Source organism: Typopeltis vanoorti, chromosome 20 (assembly GCF_054136105.1).
Source record: "Typopeltis vanoorti isolate ZY-2024b chromosome 20, IOZ_Tvanoo_1.0, whole genome shotgun sequence".
NCBI lineage: Eukaryota > Metazoa > Arthropoda > Arachnida > Uropygi > Thelyphonidae > Typopeltis > Typopeltis vanoorti.
Genome location: NC_143568.1, coordinates 54,074,566 through 54,088,462, shown reverse-complemented (window position 1 = coordinate 54,088,462; position 13,897 = coordinate 54,074,566). Strand labels below are relative to the sequence as shown.

General features: G+C 37.2%; 1 protein-coding gene across 1 annotated transcript in view; it reads right to left on the bottom strand.

Moving 5' to 3' along the window:
- LOC150095443 (endoplasmic reticulum metallopeptidase 1-like) overlaps window positions 1–13,897 on the bottom strand; it is a 331,828-nt gene that overhangs the window by 177,540 nt on the left and 140,391 nt on the right. The window contains exon 8 of the mRNA XM_090410677.1: window positions 11,124–11,304. Coding sequence (XP_090266803.1) covers window positions 11,124–11,304 — 181 coding nt within the window. The remainder of the gene's footprint in view (window positions 1–11,123; window positions 11,305–13,897) is intronic.

Sequence of the window (13,897 nt, the reverse complement as noted above, 5' to 3'; positions counted from 1 at the left end):
CAATTTGGTTGGCTAAATCCCAAATTGCCAGCCCATCCTCGTTCGTTCTGTATCCAGGTAGATACCCAACAAGGTGCACCACGAGAAGGTGAGGACTGGACATTAGGTCAGAAGCCCTGGTCGGTTCTCCGCATTCCTTTAAAGGCTAGGTGGAGGTTTCCTCTCAGTTATACAGCTTTGACCATTAAGCACCCCTAGATGTTTTTGTTTGAAGTTAACTGTATATACTGCTTTAATAAGAATATGTTAGAGTGTTAAAAACCAAGGCAATGTTTTTGTCGCCGAAGCTGTACATGGCGGCATTAGAAAGATTGCTATTGAAACTTATATGTATGAGAAAGGCTTGCAATCTCTAAGTGTAAACATTTCTGAAATCAATCAGAAAGAGTTCAAACAACTTTCTGATGGCCAGCAACTTACAATCAAAAGAAAGTGGAGGAGAACAAAAGGAGTGCCAAACTTGAAACTTAAGATGAAAGATTCATACCGATTCTTTGGGGGTTGTCAAACTTCATGCGAGGTCTCAGTTCCAGAATTGCTGTCAGAGAGGAGGCCGCCCGGTCCTGAGTCGTCGTCAGAGAGACTGTCTGGATCCACGTTGCTTGAGAGAGGAGTTTCCTGCTTCCAGAAAGAAGCTTCTCAGTTCGAAACGTTGCTAGAGAGAGACTACTTCTAGGCCACAGACAAGATTTGAAATTGCCGAAAGGAAGAGTTCCAATTGCCAGAGAAAAGTTTCCAGGACAGGTTGATGTCAGACATTCACCAGTGTGTTGCGTTTTCATTACAATTTGATGAATCAAACAACTTCACTGATATTGCTCAGTTAATGGTGTTTATTCGCAATTTCAAGATTATTTCAAGATTAAAGAAGAACTTTTGAAAATTATACCATTACTGGGGAGGACTAGGGGAGAAGACATTTTTTCAGCATTTGATGAATTTGTGAAACAACACAAACTTCCACTTTTTAAACTTGTGTCTATTACTACTGAGGGTGCTCCTGCAATGATAGGTAATAAATCAGGCTTCATTTCATTATGTAAAAACGATGACAAATATCCAGATTAGGAAACTTCTGTTGTACAATAATGTTCGCTGGCTCAGCAGAAGTCAATTTTTAGAAAGATTTCTTGTATTAATTAACAATATAAAAAACTTTCTTGATGAAAAAGGAGATATTTATCCACAACTGAGTGATAAAAGATAGTTGTTACACTTATCATTTTTAGTAGATTTCTGTAAGAAATTAAGCAATTTAAATTTAGAGTTACAAGGTAGAGATAAAAATTTAATTGACATGTCAAGTTCAATAAAATTACAGAGGAATAAAGTTGATGTCCCACACAATGAAGATCCTAGAAAGGGTTCTTGATGGTAGATTGAGGGAGGAGGTGGAGATTGCAAAGGAACAATTTGGCTTCATTCCTGGTAGATCAACAACAGATGCTATCTTTGGGTTACGACAGATGATGGAAAAATATCGAGAGAAACAAATGGAGCTACATCTGGTATTTAGTGATCTGGAGAAAGCATACGATAGAGTGCCAAGGCAAGAAGTCTGGAGGTGTCTGAGGGAGAAGAAGGTGCCGGAGAAATATGTCAGGTTGGTGCAGGAAATGTACAGAAATGTGAAGACAAGTGTTCGGACCTGTTTGGGACAGACAGACAGTTTTCAAGTAACAGTTTGCTTGCATCATGGGTCAGCATTAAATCCGTTTCTGTTTAATATTGTGATGGAGGTGGTAACAGAGGAGGTGAGAGAAGATGCACCTTGGACAATGCTGTATGCAGATGACATCTTGCTGTGTGTAGATTCAAGAGAAGAAGCTGAAACTAAACTGGAAAGATGGAGAAAAGTACTGGAAGAGAGAGGTATGAGACTGAGCAGAAGTAAGATAGAGTATATGTGTTGCGCAGTGGGCGGTGGCCAGGAGACAGACCTGGAGCTGGAAGGAAATGTCATCAGGAAGGGTGAGAGACTTTAGATACTTAGGTTCGACAGTGGAAGAAGATGGAGGAGCTGAGAAGGAAGTGGGATGCAGGATACAAGCAGGTTGGAGGAACTGGAGGGAGATGGCTGGAGTGTTATGTGATAAGAGGGTGCCGATCAATCTGAAAGGCAAAATTTATAGGACAGTAGTGAGGCCAGCTATGACATATGCTATAGAAACTGTGGCCCTGAGGAAAAATAACATTAGCAGGATGGAAGTAGCAGAGATGAGAATGCTTAGGTGGATGTGCGGTGTGACAAGAAAGGATCATCTGAGAAATGACTATGTCAGGGGAACAGTGAAAGTTATGAACTTAGGAGCGAAAATACAGGAGGCAAGGTTGAGATGGTTTGGTCATGTGATGAGGAGGGAGGATGAATATGTGGGAAGAAGGGTCATGCAGATGGATGTGCAAGGAAGGCGGAAGCGTGGGCGGCCAAAGAAGAGATGGAGGGAGCTGGTAGAAGAGGACTTGAAGATGAAGAACTTGGATGTGGTGACAGCCCAAGACAAGAAGGTGTGGAGGAGACTCATAATAAACAGTGACCCCACTTAAGTGGGAGAAGCTGCAGAAGAAGAAGAGAGTTAAGTTCAATAAAAACTTTCCAACAATACTTACCTTTATTAAAGAAAAATATAAATGACTGCGAATTTAGACATCTCCCATATTCATTAAACTTTTTTCGAACAAGATCAATAAATGCTTCGCTATGGTTTAAAATAATTTATTCGTGAAATAGAATTAGTTGAGGAAGAAATAAATTCAAGATTTAAAGATTTTAATAAAACTGAAATGATTGTATCTTTATCAATAATCCATTTCAAGAAAACTTGAACATCACAGAAATTTCAAATAAAGTTAGTGGGCTGTTTGATATAAACCAAGCTGAAGTAGAACTTGAGATCATAAAAATTCAGAATAGTTTACATTTAAAATCAATAAACAATGAAGTCATTTGGAAGTATGCACATGAAAAATTGCCAATATTAACTGATATTGCACGAAAAATTCTGTCATGTTTTGGATCGACATACTTGTCAGAATCCATTTTTTCAAATATGACTCATAAAAAATCAATTAAGAAACCAAATTACAAATGATAATTTCGATGACTGTCTGCGATTGGCCACTTCTTCATATGAACTTGACTATGAAAATATTGCGAGGTCCAAACAACGCCAAATTTCACATTAACTTTTTTTTCTTTTAAATCGACCAGCATTTCCTGTAACTTGTGAGTTTGTAATCAATCTGTTGTTTTTTCTAACTTTGGTTCTTCAAAATAGAGAAATAAATATTTTATTCCAATATCTTTGTATTAAAATAATTAAAAGTGATAAATTTTAAATACACAAATAAAGTTTTTAGTTGTGTATTTTTTTTTTAGTTGTTTATTTGTGCATATCAGATATCAGGTTGGGGGAACGTGATCTATATAAGAGAGTAAATCGCCGAATGACTTTTCATAGAAAAGTAGCTCACGTAGTAAAAAGGGCTGAACACCACTGCTATAGGTGAATGAAACACACAGCAATTTGAAACAGTAAATGCCATCAGAGATAAAGTCTGCAATATAAACACTAATATTAATACTTAATTCTCTTTACCATATTGGTGGGACTTTTCAATGTATGACTTCACTATAAGATATTGGAATCTGGCTCTCCTTTAAATAAGTGCAGGTACTTCAAAGCTTCTTACAATCCACAGTTACAACCTGACATTTAGTCTGACCTGTGATAAGCCTTACACAGGTCAGATTAAAAGTTATGAACTACAGGAATGTTAACAATGAAGCATCCCTCCTCACCCCCAGATGCAAGAATAAATCAGGTCTTACTAGCATGTTTGGCCAAGTGGTTAGCATATCTGCTCTCCAGCCAAAAGGCTGCGGGTTTGAATCCTGCCGTGGGCATGGATGTTTGTGATTGTCTGTGAAAATATAGTCATTGTAGCAGTAGATGGCATTGGTGTAGTTAGGGTTTGTTAGTTGGATTGATTGGCAGAGATAGAGCTGTAGAGTAGGTTCCCCTCCCTCAATGAGCCTTTGGACTCTAATGAGGTGTTACATAACAATTAATGCTTCACAGATCATCATGAAATTGACTGGTCATCATCTTTGATGCTTAATCTCAAAGTTTACCTCCTATCCACCTCTTCAAGGATGTGGACAGAAAACTAAATAGAATCAGTCTCATTCGGCACAACTGGAAGTTGCCATCCATTTATGCAAGTACATCAGATCCACTTTTATGCCAACAATCACCAATATCATCTGAAACAACAGTATGCAAAGGGCATAGTGGCAGTCATGTTGCATATATGAATGTCCTCTCTCATCTCCAGAATTTTTTAAATAAAAATAAACTTTTGTGAGTCATTAATTTATATTTAATTAAGGGGATAAAAAATCTCTCATTATTTTAAAGCCAAATAAGCAACTTGAAGATCGAAATCTATCTAAGAGTTTCATGCTGAAGAACGTTTGGCAAGTCCAAGCGTGAGTCTATGCCTGGTGGTACAACACTAGGACAACTCGGAGCAAAGGTGGAGCAAGCTATTATCACTGTCCTTAATATTTTCTCATAATGTAAAATGCAGCTCCTAGGAGATGTATTACTGTTTTACATTATGAGGGAGGGTCACTACGTTTCGACCTTTATTGAGGTCTCATGAGCGAGTAGGTAGACCTGGATAATACCAATGTTTTAGTGAACAGAGCTTACATACTTTTACTATACAAATTGCCAGAAAGGTGTACCCATCAATTATTACTACAGTAAAGAGTCAAAAGGCTATTTTTTCAGCAATGTAAATTATTTAATTAAGGGGATAAAAAAATCCCTCATAATTTTAAAGCCGAATAAGAAACTCGAAGATCGAAATCTAAGAGTTTCATGCCAAAGAACATTCGGCAAGTCCAAGCATGAGTCTACGCCTGGTGGTACAACACTAGGGCAACTCGGAGCAAAGGTGGAGCAAGCTACTATCACTGTCCTTAATATTTTCTCATAATGTAAAACACAGCTGCTAGACCTCAGACTGGTTTCCACCTTTATTGAGTGTTGTACCACCAGGCATAGACTAACGCTTGGACTCTTAGATTTCGATCTTCGAGTTTCTTATTCGGCTTTAAAATAACGAGGGATTTTTTATCCCCTTAATTAAATAAGTTATATCGCTGAACAAAATAGCCTTTTGGCTCTTTATTGTAGTACTAATTGATGGGTACACCTTTCTGACAATAAGTATGTAAGCTCTGTTCACTAAAACCTTGGTATTATCCAGGTCTACCTACTCACTGATGAGACCTCAATCCTTCCCTCATAATGTAAAACAGTAATACATCTCCTAGGAGCTGCGTTTTACATTATGAGAAAACATTAAGGACAGTGATAGTAGCTTGCTCCACCTATGCTCCAAGTTGCTTAATGTTGTACCACCAGGCGTAGACTCACGCTTAAACTTGCCGAATGTTCTTCGGCATGAAACTCTTCGATTTTGATCTTCGAGTTTCTTATTCGGCTTTAAAATAATGAGGGATTTTTTTATCCCCTTAATTAAATAATTTACATTGTCAAAAAAATAGCCTTTTGGCTCTTTACTGTCATTAATTTATATTTTATATTTGATGATTTTTATTCTGATAATGCTCTCAGGTAATTCACAGTACCATCTTAATATTTTTCTCTTTAAATTCTACTACCTCAGTCAAACTCTTGTGTGGATTGTAGTTAAATGGTAGGAATAGGAACTAAAACTTAATTCTGGTATTTGTTTAAATTATTCCTGTGATAAGCAGCTATATATTTAATTTGTAGTTTTAAAACTTCAAAAAATATACATATATGAGAGTGGTCTGAAAAGTTCTCGGCATTGGCCATAGATGGCAACACCATCGACAAGATTTTTTTTTTTCTAAGTTGGTACATCTGTCATAAGCATCCACGTGAAACTGCAAGTCATTTATCAAGTAGTTTGTTTTATACAGCTGTCTGAAGCAAAAGTGTTGTCTGTATCACTTGAAATCGATAAAATTAAGTATCGTGAGGTTAGAATTCTTTGTAAAAGAAGGTTTAACACCAAAAGAAATTCATTCAAAATTCATAAAAGTTTATGGGCAATCGTCCCCTTTGTTTTCGACGATTAAGAAATGGGCTGCCAAGTTTAAACATGGCCATACCACCCTTGAAGATGATCCACGTGAAGGATGTCCAAAAAGTGTAACAACAACAACACCAGAAATCATTGATCAAGCACATGATATGGTATTGGATGATCAGCTAGTCACAGTGCGTGAAATTGCTGAGACTATAGGCATTTCAAAAGAACGTGTAGGATATATTTTGCATGAAAAATTGCAAATGAAAAAGCTTTATGAAAGATGGGTGCTGTGCTTGCTCACAACAGATCGAAAACGCACTTGCATGAAAATCTCTGAACAGTGCTTGGAGCATCTTAAGAAGAATAAAACTGATTTGTGCGTCGATTTATTGCTATGGATGAGACTTGAATTCACCATTACACACCAGAATCCAAGCACCAGTCAAAACAGTGGACAGAAACCGGTTTTCAGTGCCAAAGAAGACAAAGTCAGTTCCATCAGCAGGAAAAGTCATGACATCGGTGTTTTGGAATGCTAAAGGCATTTTATTTTTTAATTATCTAAAAGGGTAAAACAATAACCGAGGAATATTATTCCGATCTTTTAACTAAATTAGATGAAAAAAACTTCGTGAGAAAAGACCCGGTTTGCAGAAGAAGAAAAATCATCTTTCATCAGGACAATGCACCTGCCCACAAAGGTGTTTTGGCAATGGGAAAATTAAGGGATCTGCACTATGAATTGTTGGAACATCCACCCTATTTCCCAGATTCGGCTCCCTCTGACTTCTATCTCTTCCCAAAATTAAAACACTTTCTCGCTGGTCAGCGTCTTTCTTCGAATCAAGAGGGGATTGCAGTTGTAGAGGGGTATTTGGCAGATCTTCCTGAGAACCACTACAGGGACAGGATAATGGTGCTGGAGCATCGCTGGAATAAATGTATTAGTCTTAAGGGAGATTTGAATGTAGAAAGAGGAAAAACTTTTTCCCTTTCTACATTCATTCGTTAACACTGCTCATATACTCATATTTCAAAAAATATGAAAGCTCTCAAAACAATACTCTCAAATATTTTGCTACCCAACTGAGAATTCCCTTTATGTCATTTTTACCAATCAGCTATCATCATATCCCTATTCTGACCTAGTTACTCTATCCACCATTCCTCTGGAAAAACATGTCTGTAACCTTCTGTTTTAAGCATCTGAAATCACCATAATATAATCTCCACATATATTTCTCATTTTCTCTGTTCCAGACTGTAACAAATTTCTTACATTTCTACTAGCTCTCTTTAACTTCTATTCTCTCATCTGTCATATACTTCTACTAGTTTCCTTGTCCTCACTCTCTCACTTCACTCTTTCCTGCATGTTTGTCTATCTCACACTTTCATTCACATCAGTCAATCTATTCTCTTATCCCTTTTTTCACTCCATCCTTGATTCAATTCTCAAGTGATCCACTTTCTTTTTCCACCTCTTCCATTTCTCCTTCTACAAGAACTCTGCAATCATTTGCACAGTCAGATCCATTTGTTGTCACTCATGCTTACTTCTGCAACATTCTTATTTCCAATCACACTCCATGACAAATGCATAACACCTTTCCACGTATCCGCAATCTCAATCACACCACTTGAATCTCTCAGCTGGTACTCATTTACATCTTTATCCCACACCAGTGGCAGCTCATCCATAAGGGCTGAAGCCCATCGAGTATAAAATGAAAGTTCTTGTTTTATTATCGCCGTTCTTAAATTTTTATATATTTATCTTATTAATGCTAGAAAGGATTTAAAAAGAAATTTGTTTTCTTTGTTTTTTTTTTTTTAAATTCCTGAAATTAAATTTAAATATCTGCGAAAGAAAGTGTAGTTCTATCAATCTTTTTAAACAGATTTCTATATTTATTACACAATGTCTATTTTTTATTACAATTCTCATGTCTTAAGACACTTACATTCACTTACCTTAGCCTCACTTAAGAGGCTAAGGTAAGTGAATGTAAAATATGCTTGTTGAGGAAACAAGCATTCCGTAAAAGTAAATGCTGGAAAGAAACCATAAATAGTAAAATAATACTCATAATACGAACCTAATTTATTTTATTTTTAGGTGTTAATTTTCAGTTTTTACCACTTTGAAAAATTTTGGTGTCCTGGACTTCATTCAACAACAGATGCTTGTAGCACAAAATTCTGCACAGAAACTTGATCTTAATTTTTCTGGACTGACTGGCTGAGCAGTTCACTCTATATATGAGAGATAAATTTTGTGGCCCAGTATGAGACCACTGCCCTGCTTATTGGAGCACTGAAGTAGCTTGAACAAGTTCCATATTTGTTCTCTAGAGCAAGGTTTCCAGACTATACAAAATAAATAAATAATATAAAAAGTAGAAAATTTAAAAACAACAACAACAACAACACACACACACACACACACACACACACACACACACACACACACACACACACACACACACAAAAACACTGTCTGGAAAGAGGTCAATGAACACCATATTGTGAGAAACAAACAGCCATGGTGCCCACTTTAAAAAGATGTAGGGCCTCCTTTCGCTGCAGTGACTGCAGCAATCCTACAGGACATACTTTCCACGAGTGTATGATAGCGATCAATAGGAAGTTTGAGCCATTCTTCCTGTAAGCATGTAATCAGGTCATTAACTATTGTAGGCAGACATCCCTTGACCTTACTTGATGCTCCAAGTTCATCCCACAGATGTTCAAGAGGATTAAGATCAGGGATCTGTGAAGGCCAGTTAAGTGTGGTGACATTCATGTCCACAAACCATGTAGTTACAGCAGCAGCTTTACGACACAGTGCTTTGTCTTGCTGAAAAAGACAATGATCAGATCAGTAGAAATGCCACAAAGTAGGAAGCATTGCATTGTTCAGAATGTTCAGATACATCTCAGAGGTCAATGTTCATGGCACTACAAACAGAGGTCCAAGGTCTAACCAGGTAAAACAGGACCATACCATTCTAAAGCCACTTCTGAATTTCATAGTTGGGGTTACGCACTCTGGTAAGAGACATTCACTGGGTACCCGTCACACCTGTCCATCTGCTCAGTAGAGGGTGTAGCGTGATTCATTGCTCCATAACACAGCTTTCCAAGCTTCATGGGCACTGTACATGCTCTTTGCACCGTTGAAGACAGTGCTGCATGTTTGCTCAGGTAATGTGGGGCTTGCATATTGCGGTTTTCTACCATGGAAAACCCATGTTGTGAGCCTCGACTGTGAATATTTTTGTGCAGATTTGTGTTCTAGTCAATGTCCGGAACTTTGCATTCAATGTGTTGGCCAATGAATGGCAGTGTTTACATATTATTCTTCGTAACACCCAATGGTCACATTTGGTGAGTGTGGCGGGTTGTCCACTGCAGGTAGCCCTTGCAGTTGACTCCATGCGCTTCCATCTGTGGATCTGGAATAGCCCAATTTGTCAACAATTTGCTAACTGATAGGCCTGCAACAAGGTATTCTCTCAAAACATCTCTTTCAAACTCCATCGGTTCTATCTTCACAGCCATTTCACCCAAACACAGTTGCACTGACTTGGAGCATCATATTCTTCCAATTCATTACTTACTTATTCCTCTTCACTCCAATTTGAGCATAGGATCTCAACCACAGATTTCCATCTGACTCTGTTTATGATTCTCTATTTGTAAGTGACCAGATCTTTCCAATTTTCCTGAGGTCTTCTTCTACTCCTCTCTACCAGCTCATCTTTGGTCTACCTCTCTTTCTCTTTCCTTGCAGATTCCACTCTAATGCTTGTTTGACTTGACCCTTTTCAGGTTTCTTAGTACTTGTCCTATCCATCTCCATTTTATCTGATTGATGCCATACATTATTGGTTTTTGTTTAGTTTTTTGCCATAACTCTTTATTGAATATCTTTTTTGGCCATTTTATTTGTCAAATTCTTCTTAAACATTTATTTACAGAGTTTGAAGTTTTTTCCTAATTTCTTTTGTTGTTGTCCATGTTTCTGATGATGACAGAGTAGAACTGATTTGATATTTGTATTAAATAACCTGCTTTTGTTTTTTAAGGATATTTGCTTTGATCTTCATATTTTCATTAACATGTTAAAATTATCTGTTCTCTCTGTGTCTTAGATTTTGTATCTTCCTCTGCTCTTCCCTGTTTATTCATTATTGATCCTAGGTAATTAAAGTTCTCCACTGTTCTAAAATTTGACCATCCAGTTTCATTATTTTTGTTTTAGTTTTATTTATTCTTAATCCAACAGTCAAGGCTTCTTTATTGAGTTTTGTTTTTTGTCTTCATGTGTTGTTGCATATGCCAATAAACATATATCATCTGCAAAATCCAGGTCAACGTAGCTGTTCTGTTAAATTTCACTCTATTCCTTTAGTCAAAATCTGTGGGATTATGACCGAATACCTCTAAGTCAGTGAGATAGTAATCCTGCTCAGACAGGAACCACAGGTTCAGACAGTTGGTACATGTTCTAGGTCAAGTGACCAGTGGTGCGAAGCTACCATCCATGGGATTATGACTGAATGCCTCCAATTTATACAGGCTACAAACACATGACTCATTACATGACATGATACTTTTGCCCATAGCAAGTCTGTTGACTTAATTCCAAGCAGTGTATACTATTGGCTTACAAAGACCTTTCATAGGTAGAAGTCATAAAAAACAATGATCATATCTGACATGTCATGCCTAATGACCAGCAATAATGCACTATTAGGAAACATTCTGATGACAGTAAATGGCATTATACTCTTAAACATTTATTTTCTGGAAGGGAACATCTAAGTTCCTAGAATAGAAAATAATTTTCGTTTCAGACCAGATGACTTAGTCTCAAAACTCATTTTTAATTAATGAACAAAATATTTTTTAAAGTAATAAGGTACATTAAAGTTAAAAATGCAGGAAAAATGCTTGAGTTACAAAAATAATAAAAACTTTCATGAGAAAAGATTTAATAATGACATTTAAGCATCTCAAACCTTTTGGAGAAAATCTTGTGAATTTGCTAGCAATCATTTTGATTAAGGTAGGGTAAAGAAGCCATATAGTACACAGAATACCAGAACCAAGATTTTTCCATAGCATACCCAGAAGCAAAAGAGTCCAATAGACTTGGACAGCATCGTAATGAATTTCCTCAGCTAGCCAATCATCATTATTCTGAAATGGTTAAGATATATATTAACACACATTACAAACTCAGACAAAACACAATAGTGTATCAAAGTATGAAAGTATGTTCCAAACCTACACTGTTTGGAACAAAATTTAACCACAAATATACACGTGTCATTAATGGTAAGGCTAAGATGACATCAACACTTCCTTACTGCATTACTCTATTTTCTCCAGGGGAGGGTGGAACTCTCAAAAAACAAGCAAAGTAGTACCTACTGCAGACATTTCTGTATTGCAACTGGAAGAATGATGAGACACTCCCAAGCTCTTCAAGAATTGAGCATCATTATCCAGAATGGCTTCACCTCAAGGAAGTTTAAATGCATCCTGGACACTTACAAGCCTACCCCTAAGAACTCTGAACTGTATGGTGAGGCTCTATCCCCTACATCGCAGGCATCTCAGAGACAACTGCAAAGATCCTAAAAGATACGATTTAGTCCCTGCATTCTTCTCAACAAAATCTCCTCTTAATTACCATCCACAAAAGATAAACAGCCCCACCCCCTCTCCCCTTGCTTGGTGTTTACGAGTTTTAGTATGAGTACCTCCTCTCGTACTTTGGATATATATGACGCTCTGTCGAAAAACTACAAGAGCACCAATCTTTATATAAACAACAATACATCTGAAAAAAAAAAATCTGGTTTCTCTTGTCTTACTTACAAGACTAAGATAATCATCATAAAATTCCTGCCACGTACCCTCAAGAGTTGTACAGGATATGATAGTACTACATGAAAAAAATTACATCATTACTAACTTCCTATCTACAATTTTCCTCCAAATCAGTCTGTTACTTGTCAAGGCTTCAACATTATCAGATCTTATATTTCTATCATCTAAGGCACTTTGTACTGTATCAATCCACCTATATCTTGGTCTTCCTCTGGGTCGTTTTGCTGCCAACCAGGCAGAGAACACTTGTTTTGCTAATCTTTCTTCGCCCATTCTGTTTAAGTGTCCATACCACCTGAGATTAGCTCTGCTAATGCATTCCTGGATGTTGACAAGGTCAAGTTCTTTCCTAATAATTTCCATTGATGCCATCTGTTCACACCTATAATCTTTCTCAGGACTCTCACATCTGCGGTCTCTAGTCTTTGGTCAAGTGTTTTACTTCTGACCCAGCTCTCAGATCCATAAGTTAAAACTGGTTTGAACACTGTCTTGTATACAGCTAATTTAGTGTTCCGACTAATTTCTCTCTTATTCCATATGAATTTATTCAATTGACTTCCTACCATACCAGCTTTGCTGATTCTGTTGTCTATTTCTATATTTAATTTACCATCTTCAGTAAAAATCGTGCCTAAGTAGCTGAAATGTTTCACTTGTTCCACAGGTTCTTCATTCACAACACAGTTGACATTTTCAATGATTCTGCCTATTTTCATTGTCTTTGTCTTTTTATTGCTGACCTTCATACCATATCTATTACAACAGCTATTCAAGTATAACATCATCCACATAAAGCAAAGAGCTGACATTAAACATCTCCAATCTTGATATCATGTTTAATACCACTTTCCTTCATAACGTGATCCATATAGATAATGAATAACAGAGGGGATAATGTACATCCTTGTCTCACACCAGATTTAACATTAAACCATCTTCCTGTACTTCCTTCAATTCTAACTGCTGACTTACAACTCAAATAAAGACTACGTATTGCTTGATATAATGCCCCATTGACACCATATAACTGTAGCGTATTGAATAGCTTCTCTCTTGGCACCTTGTCATATGCCTTTTCCAAATCAACAAAACTTAAATACAGATCTTTATTATGTTCCCATGCTTTCTCGACTATTTTTCGTAAAGTGAAGATCTGATCCTGACAGCCTCTATTTGGTCTGAATCCAGCTTGTTCTTCACCAAGCTTTTCTTCCACAATTCTTCTCAACCGTTTCTCAAGCATACTTGCATAGATCTTGCCAGGAACACTCAGTAGGGAAATACCTATGTAATTCTCACATTCAGTTTTATTTCCCTTTTTATATATGGGAACTATGAGAGCTCTACTCCAATCATCGGGAATTCGTCCCTCTGTCCAGGCTTTCTGAACTATGCCGTGTAGCCACTGTAAGACTCTTATACCACCATACTTCAGCATTTCTGGTCAAATATCATCTACTCCTGCTGCCTTTCCACATTTCAAGCCTTTGATGGCTTTTTCTACTTCAAGTATGGATATGTATTCCTGACTGCATGCCTGATCAGTGTTTTTTTACCACTACGCTGTCATCACTGCTTGTTTCATTTAGCAGTTTTTCAAAGTAATTACTCCATACTTCAAGGATATCTTTTTCTCCTGTTTTCATGTCAATGGAATTTATATACCTGGTGAGAGATAATTACTTCAGGTAGCATGTGATGGAGGGGACTAAGGGTGTGAGAAGATTGGACCTGGTCAAAGGATCAGAAGAGCTATCCAAGGCAGCCACATTGTTTCTGATTGGCAAAAGTGACAAAGAGGTCTTGACTTGGGAGATTGTACGAAGAATATTCTGTCAAGAAGGGGGGGGGGGGTATATGTGAATCTACAAGGCAGGTGATTATGATGAGTTTA